General features: G+C 38.9%; 1 protein-coding gene across 1 annotated transcript in view; it reads right to left on the reverse strand.

The window, feature by feature from the left end:
* The window catches only part of PCSK5 (proprotein convertase subtilisin/kexin type 5), a 299,939-nt gene that overhangs the window by 16,376 nt on the left and 265,213 nt on the right, over positions 1 to 18,350 (reverse strand). The window contains exons 25-29 of the mRNA XM_073345119.1: positions 16,153 to 16,195; positions 13,894 to 14,036; positions 11,990 to 12,190; positions 1,254 to 1,337; positions 448 to 643 (exon numbers count right to left, since the gene is read on the reverse strand). Coding sequence (XP_073201220.1) covers positions 448 to 643; positions 1,254 to 1,337; positions 11,990 to 12,190; positions 13,894 to 14,036; positions 16,153 to 16,195 — 667 coding nt within the window. The remainder of the gene's footprint in view (positions 1 to 447; positions 644 to 1,253; positions 1,338 to 11,989; positions 12,191 to 13,893; positions 14,037 to 16,152; positions 16,196 to 18,350) is intronic.

The raw sequence follows: 18,350 nt of genomic DNA on the forward strand, positions 1-18,350 counted from the left end.
ACTCCTCAGACACCCCCATTCTGTGCCCATACCCTGCCTCTTTTTTATCCTGTATTCTTGGGTGTAAGGGAGAGGGTAGAGAAGGGTTATTTTCAGTCAACGTGGAGATCTACATGAGGGTGAAATCCTGGCCTCATTGAAATCACTGGGAGTTTTGCCATTGACTTCAGGATTTCACACATAGTGCTTACTTACATTCACACATAGCCTCTGCTAACAAAAGCAAAGTAAATTACTTCATCCAACTGTATACATATAAATTGTTTCAGCACATCATAATTTCTGATGGCCAAAATGGTACATTAACATTTCCATAACAGGAGTTTATGATGTACGATCTAGAAGGACCTAAATTATGGAGACAAGTGGCACAGTTAAAAATTAGTGAGCAAACTTGAAAGTTGGTGTAAATCAACAAAACGAGGGAAAAAATACAAGATAACTTACGTGGGGCACTCCTGAAAGCATCTGCCTTCATGTAGGTAGAGCGGCCGGTGTGGCTGAGACTGGCACTTCATACAGTGCCTGGGGTCAGAGCAGTTTTCACAGTCATCTGTGCAATTCTCACACTTCCAACTTTTCAGGTCGCCAAAAGTCCCTCGAGGGCATGTATGTACACAGGTCTCAGCGAGAAGAAATCTCCCTAGCAATACACCCACCCCAATGAAATGGCACAGTTGAGAAGGCTTAAAAAAATAACTCTGGGATCTTGTTTGTGGTGGCCACACCTGCAATAGCATATTGGTGGGTTTCTTCTTTTAAAAATGGAACCTTAACTTTGCATTTCCTGCAAATCCAAAATTTAGGGTTTTTTCCCCCCATCTTCTTAAAAACTGCAACATTCTTTTAAGCCATTTTCCCAAAAGGCCAGTCTCATGGCCAACTGTCATTCAGAGACTTTAAGGCCAGAAGGGAGCATGATGATCATCCAGGCTAACATCTTGAATAACATATAATTTTACCCAATAATTCCTGGATTAAGCCCTTAACTTCTGGTTGAGTGGTTGGGGAATCAGACCCCTTGATAAATTTGTCCAATGGCTAATTACCTCTGCTGCTAAAAATAAATGGTTTATTCACAGTCTGACCGTATCAAGTTTCAGCCTTCAGTCACTGGATCTTGTTATACCTTTATCTGCTAGATTAAGCAACCTGCTACTATCCATTAACCAAGATATTCCCTGGGAATATATAATGTACCGAAGTACCTACCCAACTAAAAACTCTTCCCAAAGAAGCTGAATGCCACTTACCTTCTGGACATGAAGTGCAAACATTGTCAGCTCCATCACAGGTCCTACATGAAGAATCACATCTTTGGAACTTTTTTTTTGAGTCTGGGTAGGAAGAGGGAAAAATACTGCTGTTTACACTGTTTAGTCTTCGTAGGGACTGGATCACCATTGGCACTTTTAGGAGGACAAGTAGGCAGGACACCTTCATTCAGTCTGTGAACTTTCCTATTTGCTTTTTCTACGTAGATTCACTCAGAGCTATTTTAAAAAACCTAACTATTTACAGCCATAAAAGTCTAATGTTATATTCCTTGAAATTAGACAATTGACAATTTAATTCAATCACATATTCTTGGCTGATCAGTAAAGGGTTAGTGTAGAAAAATAAAACACAAAGGGCACCCTCAAATCCAGTTTGGCATTGTTCTAGAGTGTTTGTTGCAAGTGCTTAGCTTGTTATTGGTAATTTCAGGTTGGGGGTATGGATGGACATTGAATTTAGACCACAAATAGGTAAATGCAGACTCATTTTATCTGGGGAGAGGGGAGGAATATATGGTTAGGGGTCGCTTCTGAATGAATAATTTGTATTATGCTTTCATGCTAGTTGGTTACATTCTTTCCCTAACACATGTTAGGAGTTCTTTGGAAGTGAATTAAGAATATGAAGGAGAAGAAGGGAGTGCCTGGAAAGAGATGTATTCACATGTATCAATCATCTCCCAATTCTCCCCATTAGGAAGAATCCTTCATGTTCCTCTTATGGAATCTTTTTATCTGCAAACTTACACTTCATACTCTGGGTGGGAAATTTGGGGTAATGTTTGTATAGACTGCTCGGCTGGTGGTGAGAGCAATAGGAGACCTGGGTTTAATTGCTCCCTCTGCTGGAGGTTTGAACTTGGGTTACCTACATTGCAGAAGAGCACCTTAGCCCCTGTGGCAGTCTGGCTCTCTCCTACTGAAACAGTTCCATTGGGTAGAAATAATGATGTAGTGATTGGCGCAAGGGCTCAACCTTGGCTCTCCCACTGCCTAGTGGAGTACTGTAACCAGAAGGCTATAGAGTCACTCACACTCAGAGTCTCTTTCTGGCTCAATGACTAGTCAAATATTTGAGACAAAGTGGAACAGCTTCAACAGGAGAGAATGAGAAACCTTTGCTCCAGGGGTTAGAGACCTTCCAGCTAATGTAAATGTCCCCAAGTTCAATTTCCTCTACCCATGACTAATTCATTATTTGGACACAGTGGAACACTTTCAACAGGACAGATTGAGAAAGTCCTTCTCCAGAATATCCCATAGCTGAGTGACTAGGGCACCTTTTTGTAATACTAGGAGATCCAAGTGCAACTCCCTTCTCTAAATCAAGCAGAGAGGGTGATTGAACCCGAGGCCTCCTACATATATTTACTGAACATCTCTGACTTCTTAGGCTTCAGTTGTCAGCAGCTGGAGCTGGGACTGCGTGCCTCTGCCCCGCAGCTGCAGCCAGGGCTGGGTGCTTCCCTTGCAGCTTCTCAGGGCCGTGGATATGCCCCCATGGCTGTGGTTAGAGCCGGGACTATGTACTCCTGTCCTGCAGTTGCAGCCAGCTCTGGAGCCGGTGCTGTACGTCCTCCCTGTGACTGCGGCCACTGGAGCTGGGGCTATGCCCCTCCCACGCCCATGGCAGGGGGACTTCACCTGTCAGTCCCCACCCCTGGGACTTCAGCTGTCATTCCTTCTCCCCGCCACAGCCCTAGCCACCCCGGTTATTTTTAATAAAGTCAGATACAGGTCACGGGCACGTTAAAAAAAAAATTCACAGGAGTCTGTGACCTGTCTGTGAGTTTTACTAAAAATAACCCTGACAAAATCTTAACCTTAATTATGAGACAAGGAAACAAGGAGGGATGGATCAGTTCTTCTTATATCCTTTATAATCTTAAACACTAGATTAATCCCCTTCTAACTTTTCTTCTTTCCAGTTTTAATAGTCTTAGTTTATCATACCTCTCACCAACCTCCTTGTACTTATCCAGATATATTCCTTGTTAGCAACAGCAAAGGTATGGTGCCCGAAACAGAGCTCAGTACTATATACCACCAGCAAACACTGTATGGTTTTCTATCCCTAGCTCTCCTCCCAGGTTGGCTGGGAGAGTGTTAACTATCTCTCCGTGAGTAGAGGAAAGTCCACAGCTGTATGCCTTTAGTGCATGCACTGTCAGAGTAGTAGGGCTGGACCAGCTGTGATGGATTAAGCTACTCTCCCAACACACTATAAGAGAACTGGACTGTAATACACTGAAACTGGCCAGTTAGGGGTAGGTAAACCTTTTGCAGGGTGGGTATGGGGAAAGCTTTTTGATTCAAACTTTAGCTTCATAGAGTTATTCATTTTAGTTAGGTTTATATAGAGTCTAGGATTCAGGAAGCCTTACTATATAACCTTGAAAGGCAATGTTTGTTTCTTTGAGCTAGGCCCTGAAAAACTGGGTTTGGCAGTCAGTAGGACTTCAAGATCCTTGGTTACTGATCTTACACTTATACAGGGTTACCTTGGTCTTGTCTCACACCCAAGCAGCTTCTGTGTTTGTTTTGTGCTACACACTGCGGCAGATGTTCCACTGGGCTATGTATGATAATTCCTTTTCTCTGAGGGGCTTGCAATTTCAGTACCCATTACCATCTATGAAATTCTAACTTTTAACAGTATATATTATTGTACACTTATCTAAGCTGTCAGATTGCCCAGCACACTTAAAAGCCAGCTGGAGTCTCTCTCAACTGCCTGGATGTTACTAATCAAAACAACTTAAAGAAATCAGCAAACTTCACTCTAGCTTCCCTAATTGTTAAGACTATAGTGGTCTTGACAGACCTCTAAGAACCTCACTCATGACTCCTCTTCATTTTGAGGAGCAGCAATTCACTACAATTGGTTTTTTATAAGACTTTGCCCCTTTTGTTCATAGTTATTCACTTTCTTAATGTTTTATTGTGGACTTGAACAAGCCCTTTTCAGAATACCAAGTAAAATGTGTTTATTAGGCCATGTTTGTTTAGTATTTTTTAAAAAATACTCTGAAAATGTTAGGTATGATTTTCTTACATGAAGTGATCCTATTGGGTTATATTTTTTCAGGCTTTTTATTCTCCTATCCTTAAATATACTGTATCATTTTCTCTTATATTGAGGTGAGACCCACTGGTCTGCAAATCCTCTCATCTCTCTTGGTTCCTTCTTTTTAAAGTAAGCCCCACATTAGCCACACTGTGATCATCAGGAAGAATTGTTGATATATTCCGTAGCCATGTTGTTAAATAAGAATGTTTCTCACTTTATTTACCTCAGAAATCTCACATGAACTGAATACTATCTGTTTCTGGAATCTATTGCATTTGCATTTCTAAGGTCATTCTATCTATCCTTTTTTAGCACTTTCAGTCTTTCTCAAGGCTACAATGATTTCCCACAGAAATTGTCTGAGATTTTCTTGAATCAAGATGGAATACAAAATGTTATGTAACTTCTCAGCAGCCACATATGCACTGATGTCTTTTATATTTTATTTCCTTTGAAAACCTTCTGTAGACAGGGCAAACTGTTAAGTGTTGTCATTTAATACCAGTTATGAAGAGAAAAAAGGAAAACAGAAATATAGCTGTAGTAGCAACTTCCAAGATTATGGGGCCCTAATCCTGACTGAGGACTTGGGGTAACATAAATAATAAATAGCAATTAGATAAGGCTAAGACAGAGACTAATAACTGCTGAGAAATGTTTATGGAGAAATTTCTTGAAAACATTTAACTGTTTACAATTAAGAAATACCAACTTTCATTTACAATTAAGTATTTCAGCGATCAAGATTACAGTTTCATGTTTGTTTTTCTTGGCAACATTTGTGACAGTCATTCTTTGCAATACATTACAGTCTCCACCAGAGGGGAATATGCACAAGCAGTTAAGCTTTTACGATATTTTGCCTGGGACATAGAAGAAAATTTCTATAGTCCAGTCACTCTAGCTTATAACTTTCCAGTCAGAAATAAATACTTAAACACTCAACTTGAGGGTTCTCTTCCTAGCACCGATATGAAAAGCTTGTAATTAATTGGGCCTGTTTGAATTCTGAATCGAGTTCTCCCAGCTTCAAAACTGCCATTTATTTTAATAGTAGCAGTTGGATCCTCATTTTGAAAAAAACAATAGTCTGGGTGATGCCCTAAATATCCTTCAAAACAAGTAAATATACTGCAGAAGATTTTGTGGTAGACCCACAAGCACCTGCCAGGGTAGACACAGCACCTGCCATGATGGGACCAATGCTTTTTTTTTGCATAGAACAGTCTTGAAAAGTTGTCAAGAAAATGTACTAGCCTAGGGACAAAATGTATTTATTGGCCTTTGCTCTGATGATAATGAGAAACCAGATGGCCAGTTCTGCCACACAGTAATATTTTACTTGTCACTGACCCATTACTTACTCATTCTGGGCATGTGGGCAAGTAGAATTCTTCTGTAAGGAAGTGGTAGAATTAGTTAGATATTTAGTGGAGGAGTTGTATCTTTGAAGTAAAAAGGGTGATGAGACTACAAAAAAGAATTGCAAGCTCTGGCTGTTAGCCTTGCATTCTGACCTACTGTACCCCTCAATAGTTATGTTAGACCAAGCAGTAAATGAGACCAGCTCATGACTGCTTGGCCAGCTGTTACCTGTATCTGGAGGATTCCTCCTTGTGCTCTGGAATCTAAGCTTTCATTTAAAAATTGAAATCTCAAGTCCTTATGGTTGCAAAGAAAACATTAAATATGTGAGCCAGATGTCCACTATTGCAATGACGTTTGCTAATTCAGCAGACAGCCTGAAATAATAGGTCAGTCAGAGAGAAGCGTGGATTGCCCTTATTCATATATATGGAATGTTTACTCTGAAGATTAGTGATGATAATGAGTACTTGTGGCACCTTAGAGACTAACCAATTTATTTGAGCATAAGCTTTTGTGAGCTACAGCTCACTTCAGAGGATGCATACTGTGGAAAGTACAGAAGATCTTTTTATACACACAAACCATGAAAAAATGGGTGTTTACCACTACAAAAGGTTTTCTCTCCCCCCACCCGACTCTCCTGCTGGTAATAGCTTATCTAAAGTGATCACTCTCCTTACAATGTGTATGATAATCAAGTTGGGCCATTTCCAGCACAAATCCAGGTTTTTTCCCCACCCCCCCCACAAACCCACTCTCCTGTTGGTAATAGCTTATCTAAAGTGATCAGCCCACCTTGATTATCATACACATTGTAAGGAGAGTGATCACTTTAGATAAGCTATTACCAGCAGGAGAGTGGGGTGGGGGGAGAGAAAACCTTTTGTAGTGGTAAACACCCATTTTTTCATGGTTTGTGTGTATAAAAAGATCTTCTGAACTTTCCACAGTATGCATCCGATGAAGTGAGCTGTAGCTCTCGAAAGCTTATGCTCAAATAAATTGGTTAGTCTCTAAGGTGCCACAAGTACTCCTTTTCTTTTTTCGAATACAGACTAACATGGCTGTTACTCTGAAACCTGTCATTGATGATAATGTTTACTACTTCACTGCTGGTTTAAAAAAATGCAAAAAAAACTTTTTCAGACCTTCAGAGCTTGGATGATTTTGCAGAAACTAAAATGTCACACATGTAAGCTTCCATTAGGGCCAAAATCTGCCCCAATACCATGTTAATTCTTGTTTCCTTCATCAGTAAAGGTAAGCAATTTATAAATATTTTCAGCTTCACTCCCCATTGCAGAAACTAAGGAATTGACTTGTACTTTTTCCACTTTCTGAGTTAAGCTTTATTGCAGTTTGGGATACGTGGTAGCATTCAGGCCACTCCATGAGCTTATCAAACTGAAAGTTTTATGAAGGTCTGAACTTTGGTTTTCTTCCTTTCTTATTTATGCTAGTTCAAAATATGTCAGTCTACCTCTGACAACAGGACATGGGACAATGATAAACAATCACAGTAAGCATTGATTTCTTTTAACACTGAACAAGGAAGTTTGTTCGAAGGAAAATAACAGTGGGTGGTATCCTGACCACGTTGGAGTATTGAAGTCAAGCGTCCCTAAAGTTACTTTTTTATCTTTCTCGTGCTTCTACTAAAGATTTCCCTTTAGAATCATCTATTACAGAGGTAAAGAAAAAGTACACCTATCCTTAAAGATATTCAATGTAATCTTTCACAGTGAGTGAAAGTAAATTTTGAAGCTCCTTGAATGCCGGCTCACTTGCTTTCAAGAATGCAGGTGTGTCTGAAGAGAGATTGGTTTAAACGCATTCAAATTAGCTACTTAGCTGTATGGTAGAGCTCTATATGGGATTATATTTAGTCCTGCTCCTGCTATTATGGCGGTGGGATCTGTAGGATCCCAGACCTGCCGCAGGGCTCTACAATAGTCCCGTGCAGGGCTCTCCAGTCCATTCTTTGGTCTTTCTCATGTGGCTAGGGAGCCACAGCACAGTTCTCATTAATGCATGGTCAGTTTTTCTGTGATCCCTGACCTGCTCATTAGTTTTTACCTTGTGCTTATGCACACAACAATCCTTCACACCTGTGCAGTGTAGGATCAAGTGATTGTATTCACGTTTATAAAAGCCACCTATGGACTCAGTACATTTGTTTTCTCTGTTTGGGGACCACATTTATTTATTCTCATATATAGAGAGAAGGGATTTAAATAGTTAATTTATTCCAGTTCCTGATATCAAACTGGCTGCCCACCCACATTTGCAATTACTCTCCTTTGCTTCCTAATTGAAAATATAGCAGTTTCTGCTAAAGAAAACTTGATTTTTTTTTGTGAATTTTTTTTTTGTAAACCCAAAGTCAAAAACATGCAATACATTGCTGCAGTGACGAACATAGAAGGAGCTGTACTGCCAGGGTTGTAACCATGTGTACATTACTTTTAGAAGGTGACCTGTTTGGTCTGTACGCTGTGTAGTAAGGATGTGATTTGAATGAGAGCCAGTTTTTTCCAGTGGGGATGCTGTTTAGTTTGTTAGATTTTATTCTGTTTATGGCACTGGCCTTGCAAAAATGATACTGCCCTGAATAAAAATACATAAAATAGACCACATATCTCGAAAAGCTAATTACAATTAAATAGACATGATAAAACATAATGAAAACAATATACAGAGGTAATAAAATACTAGAACCTATCCCATCTCAAAGACTTATGAGAATTATAAATTCAAGGGTACTAGTAGGTTAGGTGAGAAGTAAGTCACAACCCCCAGTAACCATTAATTCCCAAGCTGGTTATCACATAACAGCCACAAGATTAATTTAACGAATGAATGCCTCGAATAAAAAATCTGTATGCAACTCCAATGGGGATGATGAAAAATATGTATAGGTTAGTGAATAAGTGTTGCTTGCCTCTGACAGAGTTACATTTCACATATGGATGCTATTTAAAAAGGTCCCCTACCTCCTTCTATGGTGCTAAATCCTCCTCTGTAGATATCATAAAATTTTCCATCTAGATTTCTTTTTCCTCCTCTCCCCCTTATTCCATATTCCCCATCTCTCTGCCTTATCCATTAGTCCCTATCCCCTCACTAGTCTCACATCTTTCCAGATACACCACAAAATGCACACCTAGAGCCAGATCCTTAGTTGGTGTAAATCAACATAGCTACATTGAAGTTAATGGACCTATAAGGAATTGTACGAGCTGGCATGTAATTCCTATAATCCTTTAATTTCTGAATATTTTGTTTTCTCTCCACCAACCCTCTGTTAACATGTTATATTTTTTAATTCTTGTTGTTTAATATGGTATTTAGGGAAAGAAAAAAGTGCTCAGACACATGCAGCTGGTGTAAGGCTTCTAGTACACTTCTCAGTGGCTTCTTTTTGGATGCTACTTCCGTTCTGTGTTACAATGTGTGATATGAGTTGTACTGGCTATACTTACCTCACATAATTAATGACTAATTTTGTTTTGAAATGATTTGCATGTGAAGAAGCATGTACTCCATGTTGAATCTATAACAGAAACATTTCCTTTGCACCTCTCAAAAGAATACGGTAGGCTACACTGTATGACTGAGGAGCATACAAGCTCAGGGTGTGGTATTTCCAGTGAACTGGCAAAATTAAGACCCGATTTCAGCTTGCAAAATGTCTAGTCCGGTTGATAGGGTGTGTGTAATCACTTGGTGAATCAAGCCTACACTAGTATGTCTCCTGGCTCCCAAAGTCATTTCATCATCTGGTACACCAGATAAAATACAGATGTTTTGAGCTACAAACAGAGAGCTCAACCATTTTTTTCCCTTGGCTTGCCTTTCCTTTTAAATGTCTGGAAGCCATACAAGCGCTGTTTCCTCATTTCAGGCCTTGATATGATTTATTAACAAATTCTCAGTTTGGAATTGAATTGTTAGCCCACCAGAGTACCCACAAAAAAAGTATAATTGTAGAAAGTTTTTATATACACACTGTCTTAGTCTTTGGTCTGTGTGCTCATGAAAATTCATGTTTCTGGTCTTTCATTTATTCTCACACAAGAAATGGAAGTGAAGGTTAGACATACAAAAAATGTATACTCTACACCCAGAAAGCGATTTTAATCCTGACCTAGCTACATCAATCTCTCAAAATGTAAATAAATTCTGCCTTCCCATTGACTTATCTCTTAGCATGCTCTGGTATGCTGCCCCTTAACTTGTTTGTCTAGGAGCCAAACTGAGACAACAGTTTTTTGTCTCATGAGACTCAAATGGTTGGTTATGAACCAACTTGTCCAATATGAATGGTCAATTAAGTTACAAAATCCACTGTAACATTCTCAACTACATTGTCTCAGACATAGTCCAGCAGAGATGAAGGTAATGGCATTGTTATTTGTGAGCTGAGTTCAAGGTCCAACACACCTCAGCCACAACCTTGCCTGCATTCACTTTAGCATACTTTTTAATAGAGAAAGATTTTTCAAAGGCACTTGTGGTAGTTATTGAATTAAGCTATGGGGGTTTGGGGATTTTGCCTAGATTGCCACCCTAATGAACATGACACAGCTAGCTGTGTATTTTGTTTGGTTATAGCAGGGAGTGGGAGTGAAGTGACTTGAGGTTTTTATTCTGTCACTGACTCACTGTGTGACCTGGGACATGTCATTTTACCTGTAGCTCAGTCCTGAATGAATGGGAATCAAATGGAAATATTACTTATTTGCTTGGTGAAACAAAACGAGATCCTCAGATGAGACAAATTTCCTGTGTCATTATTTATTCATAGTTATAGATAATTGTAACCAGAAGAAAGCATCTAGATGCCAAATAAAAGCAAATTCAGGGCCTCTACTTATATCGCTTTTGCAGATAAGAAATATGCTTCTGTTGGGCACAACACCTCTGAATGGATAGGAAGTACATTCGTTTGGAAACATTAGACAATAATTAGAGATGAGCTACTAGTGGGAACATTTTCTTGTTGCTGCCAACACCATCTGGCAGAAGGATTATATAGATGTTAGTTAATGGCAAGGCCATGTAGATCTCAGGACAGCCATTCTTGTATTTGCTCTTTTAAATCCATATAAATACATTTGAATCAAAAGCAAATTTTCATTTGACTATATTTGTGACTCTCATGTTCACTTTCAATGAGCATCTGAGCACTTGAGCTTTACTAATTTGAATGCTCACACAGGATGAAATTCACATTCATTCCAAGGGTCAGTAGCAGGCCTATGCTTCATTGAAGTCCTACTTAGTTCCTGGTGTGGGACTTACACCGTGCAGAGGACTTGTGCTGGGCCTCTGCACGGCAGTGAATTTAATTTTAAAAAGCCTATTTTAAAGCTTGTTTACAAATATTCACAAAAAGTGAATACATAAAATTCACAAGTAGCGCTGCTTTGATTTGATGCATAAATCACGCAAACTGGGAATAAAACAATCCCAACACAGTACATAGTGCAAATTACCAATAGTCACTAGGAATTGTTCATTAATCATCTACAGATTAAGAATTATTTGCTGAAGAAATATGTAAATAATTTTACAGTGAACAAATGTGAAAGTACTGTGATCTGCTTGCAGGTAGTTCATGAAAACAAAAAAGATATAAAATGATGTATTTGCGACAAATCATTTGCTCTGCTCCAGTAATTATGATAAAACTCATCAATAGCATTTTGCATTTCAAAATGTTTCACGGACATTAATTAATAACTTGCCATGATCTTGTGGGAGTAAAAATATTATCTCCATTGTATAAATGGGGAATCCGAGACAGAGAGAGTTGAAGTGACTTCGGGCAGTCACAGATGAAGCTAATGGCAGAGCCACGGCTAGAATTCAAGAACTCCAGCTCCAAATCCTATGTTCAGTCCATTAGATCATTATGGTTATTCTTAAATTTGATCCATTAAATTACTTACAATATACTCTATACTTCATTCAAAGTGAAATTCAACCCTGTTCAGGGAGCCAACACAGGGCCTCAAAAATAGGGCCTAAACTGGATTTAAATTGTGCATAAGCCTTGGACTCTCTGCCGAAGGGTGAATTCCACCCTCTGTGACCAGATTTATATTCATAGTCCTTATGATTCCTTAACTTCACAATCTACTTAGATATGCGGTAGTTTTATCCAACCTATAGGACCTTGGAAAAAAGGGGTTGGATGCCTTTCTAAACATTTCTAATCATAATAGTCCATGGGGTGAAATAAAAGGGATCAAAGGATCTAGCAACATACCATTCCAGAATTTCCCCTCAACTACCATGTTTTTTGGATTCACACACTTCCCGTGGAGTAGCTGTAAATTCTGTTTGCAGCTGGTGCAGTCATCAAAGTTGAGCCCGTCACATGTTGCACAGGTCCTATGGCACTCTTCACATTCTGCAAAGTCCTCATCACTGTAGAAACCTGCTCTGCAGTCATTCACACATTCCCCATCTACAACATAGAAAGCGCCTTTAAGTCATAGTATCGCTCACACATATCAAGAACCAGAAGATAAAGAAACGCTTTATACACCTATCCATTCTGGGTGTTGTGATGAACAGCAACATTAATAATACTGTGTGCTTGAGGATTATTAGTGAAGTTTAATCTCTAGTCTTCTTTATGCCGCTTCCAACCCCTGTTGGAAATTCAGGGATACATTTTGACAGATTGTGTGTAGTTTCAGTCATATGATTCCTACTAAAGCCAATTGGAAATGAACAAATTAAAGTCAATTGGGAATCCTGCAGCTGAGACCCATCACAGCTCCAAAACTGTATTCTTTAGATTCAGCACCCAAGATTAGACTTGTATATTTTGAATAATCCTGGCTACTTGAGATTGGGGAAGGTATATATCCCTGATCTCATTCTGAGGCAATTTAAGAAACACAAACAGAACAGTAGAATAGTGTGAAATTTTTGTTATGCCTCCCCCCTCCTCACCCCAGCCCCTGGTTTTAAATTTTATTGCAAACTTTACACTCAGCCCATGTCCTTATAGAAAACTTCACAAACCTTTCAAGCCATTCTCTACCAAGGTTTAAGTAGAGCTGAGTCTATCTCAAAATACTAACACTCACTATCTTATAAAAGTTTAGATCTAGATTTGAATTTCGTGATTGAACCCTAAGATCTGATTCCAGCAGATGTGCGGCCAATATTGAGTGAACCTGGGTTGATTCAGATCTTCAGCTACCACAGTGAAGGTGCTTGGATACCATGGTGATGTTCAGCAGTGTAAACACTAAAATAGTTAAGATAGATTCAGGGCTAGTTTGAGCAAATCTGAGGTTCCTTGCAAAGCCCAAAATTGAATTTGACTTCCTTCCAATGCACACAGTCAGGTAGGGAGCAACAGGTCTTGTGTTTGCAATTGGACATACAAATGGTAATATATAGGTTTGCAGAGGGAGACAGGAGAAAAGTTGATAGGGCTTTCAAATTAAACAGGAGAATGGAGGAGCTTACAATGTACACCAGCAATGGTCATGGTAACCTTGAGGCAACCTTGGTCTCTCCTTTATCACGACAGAGCTTTCTGTCAGCGTGAAGCTGTGCTCCATAGCACCCAGAATTGGAGGGGTGAGTGTGCCATATGTTGGGGACTACCTGTAGCTCAGGTTTGGCAATATTGTCTGAATTAGTCCTGGTTGCTTCATAGTTTTACGAGGAATTCTTAGTTTTGTGTGAGTTTGATATGAAATTTAGTGGTTTTAACTGGGTTTTGCTCAGACAATTTGAGGTTTATTTGTTCAGACCTGAAAGTCAAAGTTAAGCTAGAATGTGCAAAGCCACACAAATTAAAAGCAAAGAAAAGGTTTGCTTCATTCTGTCAAACTAAAGCCACCTCATTTCACATAGCTCTATCAAATAGAAATCTTTTCCTGTACGTGCTCAAAGAGAGGGGATTGAAGCCAAACACTTGTTAAAAATAAAAATCCCGCTTGGAATTCATAGTCAAACATTTTGGGACCTTTGAACCAAAAGATCCCTTGGATTTACACAAAGGGCCTGTTTCTACAAGGTGTCCTCGATTCATATTGACGTCTATAGAGGATGCTCAGGAACCTCAGAGAATTAAGTCCAAATTTTGGCTTTTAGTGCAAATCGTTTTTGAGACGGCATATATATGTTACCTGTTACTTTGCTTACCTAAGAGATAAAAGCCTTTTTTACACCAGTAGCACTCATAGTTGTCACAGCTGATGCAGTTTTCATCACATTCTATACACTGAAGAGTACTCTCATCATTGTAGGTGTTCTCAGGGCAGTTCTTATAGCAATGCTGCTTATACCTAGTGACAGAACATTCTTAGTCAATTTAATAAGTCTGTGTGAGGTCATGGAGTTCATTTTTGTCAGTGTGGTGAACAGGCATAATTCCTAAGCAGATGTAATACAATTACTCACAAACTAAATAGCTACCTAGTTCAACACTACTCTACAAGCCAGGTTTGTTAATATTATGGTTCTCAAATATACTTGTAAAGTTTGATTTAAAAAAATTGATGCATACAATTGTGTGCCTAATTTGTACATTTATTGCAGTTGCTTGATAACTGGCCATCTGAACATGCATAACACCATATTTGTACAGACAGTCATATATGTGTATACACAGATTCATAGATCCACAAATTTTAAAGCCAGAAGAGACCGTTGTGATCGTCTAATCTGACTTCCTGCATAATAGAGGCCATAGGACTTTCTTGAATTAATTCCTGTTTCAAGTCCAATAGCTGCTGTTGAAATACAGCATGTCTTTTAGAAAAAGGTCCAATCTTGATTTTAAAATTTCCAGTGATCCAGTATCCAGTACCTTTGGTAAGTTGTTTCAATGGTTAATTAACCTTACTGTTAAAAATGTGTGTCTTATTTCTAATCTGAGGATGTCTAGCTTCAACTTCCAGCCATTGGATCTTGTTATACCTTTGCTAGATTGAAGAGCCTTCTACCATCAAATTTCTGTTTCTTATGTAGGTACTTATTATCAGAGGTCAAATAAATTCTTAACCTTCTCTTTGGTAGAATAAGTCAATTGAGCTCCTTGAGTCTATCACTATAAGGCATGTATTCTAATCTTTTAATCATTCTTGTAGGTCTTCTCTGAATCCTCTCCAATTTTTCAACCCCCTTCTTGAATTGTGATCACCAGAACTGGACACAGTATTTCAGCAGTGCCAAACACATAGGTAATATAACCTCCCTAATCCTACTCAATATTCCTCAGTTTATACGTGTAAGGATCACATTAGCCCTTTAATCTCAGTGTTGCACTGGGAGCTCATGTTCAGCTCATTATCCACCATGGCCCCCCAAGTCTTTTTCAGAGTCACTCCTTCTACAGATAGAGTCCCCCTTTCTGTAGGTATGGCCCACATTCTTTGTTCCTAGATGTATGACCTTACATTTGGCCATATTGAAACACACATTGTTTGATTGCGTCCAGTTTAACAAGTGATCCAGATCACTCTGTATCAGTGACCTGTCCTCTTCATCATTTACTCCAATCTTTGTGTCACTTGCAAACTTTATCAGTGATGATTTCGTTTTCTTCCAAGTCATTGATAAAAATATTAAACAATGTATGGCCAAGAACTGATCTTTTCTGAAGTCCCTCTAGAAACATATGCTCAATGATGATTCCTTGTTTACAATTACATTTTGAGACCTATCAGCCAGTTTTTAATCTTGGATATTACTTAATCTACAGCATGAATGTTGAGGATTGTAGTATGTATTTTCTAACTGCAACATTAAATTAGTCACAACTGCAAATACTTACTACTGGGCCCTGTAGATAGTGGATATCAGATGTAGCATATATGGGGATTAATCCTGGAATTTGCCAACTGGTAAATTTCCAGGATCCAGGTACCGAAAGACAAAGACTTCCTCAACACAGATGTGAGGCTGGATACTTGCCATTTTCAATAAAGTAAGGCTTTCCCCCAAGAAGGTAAACAGGTAGGCTATTGTTTGTTATGCCACTGGCTGCTCATTTCAACAGCTTGACAGCATTAGCGTGTTGGATCTGTTTATTGCCATCACTGAATATCAGATGTCAGGCATGAACCTGCTCCCTCTGGGGATTTTGCCATTGACTTAGGTAGGAGCAGGAAAAGACTAGAACAACCTGATTCCGCTTGGTGATAAATTTCCTCAACGCTTGTTATGGTCAGTGGGAGTTAAGGCCAAGGTGTTAAGTATCCTCAAGTGATAATACTTTGCTTTAGGGTTTGAGGGAGTCTCCCCCACACCTATCTTTGCCCCCCTTTTTAAAGTTCTTCAACCACCCTTCTTTGTTCAAGCAGCAACTAGAAGCTAACTGATATGGCATAACCTCCATTACCTTAGGGAGCATTGTTTTTGGTTCAGAAAATGTAATGACACTAAAAGAGTTGAACTTACATATAGTAATTGTGGATGCATGCTGTGCATATTCTTGGGTCACCTGGAATTAAAAAACAAAATTATATAAATGGTACTCTAATTTGAAAAACAAAATGCTATACGTGGCAAAGTTTAAAAATAAATTATTTTCTGACATTGCAGTTATGAGAGATGGGCCTGAACTGGAATCTCAGATCTGAATCCCCTTCAGTTTTGAAGTAATTTCTTCCCAAAACCAGATTCTGGCCTAAATTTTGAAGTGACTAGTGATTCGGAGCACCCAACTTATGACACCTTAAAGGGGCCAGCTCTTCATAAAACACTGAGAACCCATCTTCTGAAAATCAGGACCCTTCAAAGCGTCTTAAATTGGGCACCAAAAAGTTTAGAGACTCATAATCACAAGTCACTATTCAAAATGTGCTTTCGGCCTAATTCTAGTTACTATAAAGGGAAATTCTCAGCATGACATTTTTAAAAGCAATCTTTTAAAAAATATGAATAAGCACTGAAAGTTGCAAACCGTGATTTGCATGAATACATATCTGCAGACTCATGCAAATCAGGGTTTGCACACATACATTTGTGCCCAGGTCTTTGGGGTTAGAAGAATGTCTGTACAAGACTGCAAACACTATTTTGTGCGAATGCTTCTGATAACTTGATCAGATAGAATTACTACTGGAACATGAACATTCTCTGCTGTTTGCAATTGGTGCAGCAGAGAACAGACACAACAAGGTGTCATTATTCCCTGTCTTGTTTCAAATCAGACAGGGGTCCAGTTGGGGTCCCAAACGGACTATCCACCAGCTGTAGTTTGCCTGAGTGTGGTGTGCACCAGTCACATTCCCTCCCTACTCCTAACACACCAACTATGTCCTGGCCATGGTGTAGGAGCGGGCATATTTGGCTCTACACTCACTGGGGACTCTCCCACATGAAGGGAATTCTCACCTGGGTAGTTGCAGATGGTTTTGATGCCCTTTGCCTTACCTAAGCAACCCACCAGTAGCTGTGAATGGGCTGGAGAATTTGGAACACTAAACTTTCAGCATTTTAAAACAAGAAATATAAATATTGTAAATACGATTACAAGAAAGCTGTGTTTAAATTCCCAGAATGGGATGAAGACAGACCTGGAGCAAGAGATCAGCACAAGTCCAGTGTGTTTATAAACATTCTGCCATGAAATATATGTAAATTTGTTTCTGGTACTTCACAGTATGCTTAGGTCCAGATTTTTAATGACCCTACTTTAACTGTGTTGACAGTATTTCCTTGTACATAAACTGCACCTTGCAAATGCACATATACTAGCGAGGCACACACTTACCTGTTTTGCACATATACCTGACAAGTCATTATTGAAGCATGAGGTTTTTCCCACAAAGATTGCATGCTTGTTGTAAATATGCTCCTTCATGTTTACAGAACAAATAACAAAAGCAACCACTTACTTCAGTATTCTTTGGATTAGGTTTTTCTAATGTTGATAAAGGAAAATACTATTAAAATATTTAAGTACTTTCTCTAGAAAGTAATTTTTTATCCTCAAGGTAAGGTATTTAATTTGCCCAGAGTTTCTTTTGCATGGTTTCTGAGAGCAGAAATGAGTTCTATAAGGAAATTTCCTCACAAAGACATTTTCTAAAATTGTTTGTTTTCCCTTCTAGTGTGTATGACATTTCTTCTTGGCACAGAGGTTTATGATAAATCAGGGTAGGCTAGTGTGTATATACTTATGTACAGAATATCAGGACGCCAGATATTTGGGTTTGTTGTTAATATTTCAGGTGAGGTACCACCAGTCCCAAGAAGTCATTGATGGAAACAGATAGGTATTGTCTCAAGAACATTCTGAGAATTTGTGGGGATCACTTGGAGTTTTACTTCCAAAGTCTTCAGATGCTCTCTCCCTTTCAGGAGTATATTAATTTGTTTTCATGTATAGGAGCTCTGTTTTCTCTGGCTCTGTGGGATGTTCTGGAGAAAGTGGTCTCTCTTGATTATCCACTTTTAGTTCTTTCTTTTGTTACCTATATTTGGCATTGCCTAAATAGATGTCTCCTAGACAAATTGAGAATATAATTACAAACATAGAATTTTTTTGGCTTTTAGTAAAGAGAACAGAAAGGTGAACATTAAATAAGTTAGTTGCTTAGGCAGATGTTTAAAAAAATGAATATTTAAAGAGCATTCCATTCTTGATCTTG

This window comes from Lepidochelys kempii, chromosome 5 (genome assembly GCF_965140265.1).
Source record: "Lepidochelys kempii isolate rLepKem1 chromosome 5, rLepKem1.hap2, whole genome shotgun sequence".
Lineage (NCBI taxonomy): Eukaryota > Metazoa > Chordata > Testudines > Cheloniidae > Lepidochelys > Lepidochelys kempii.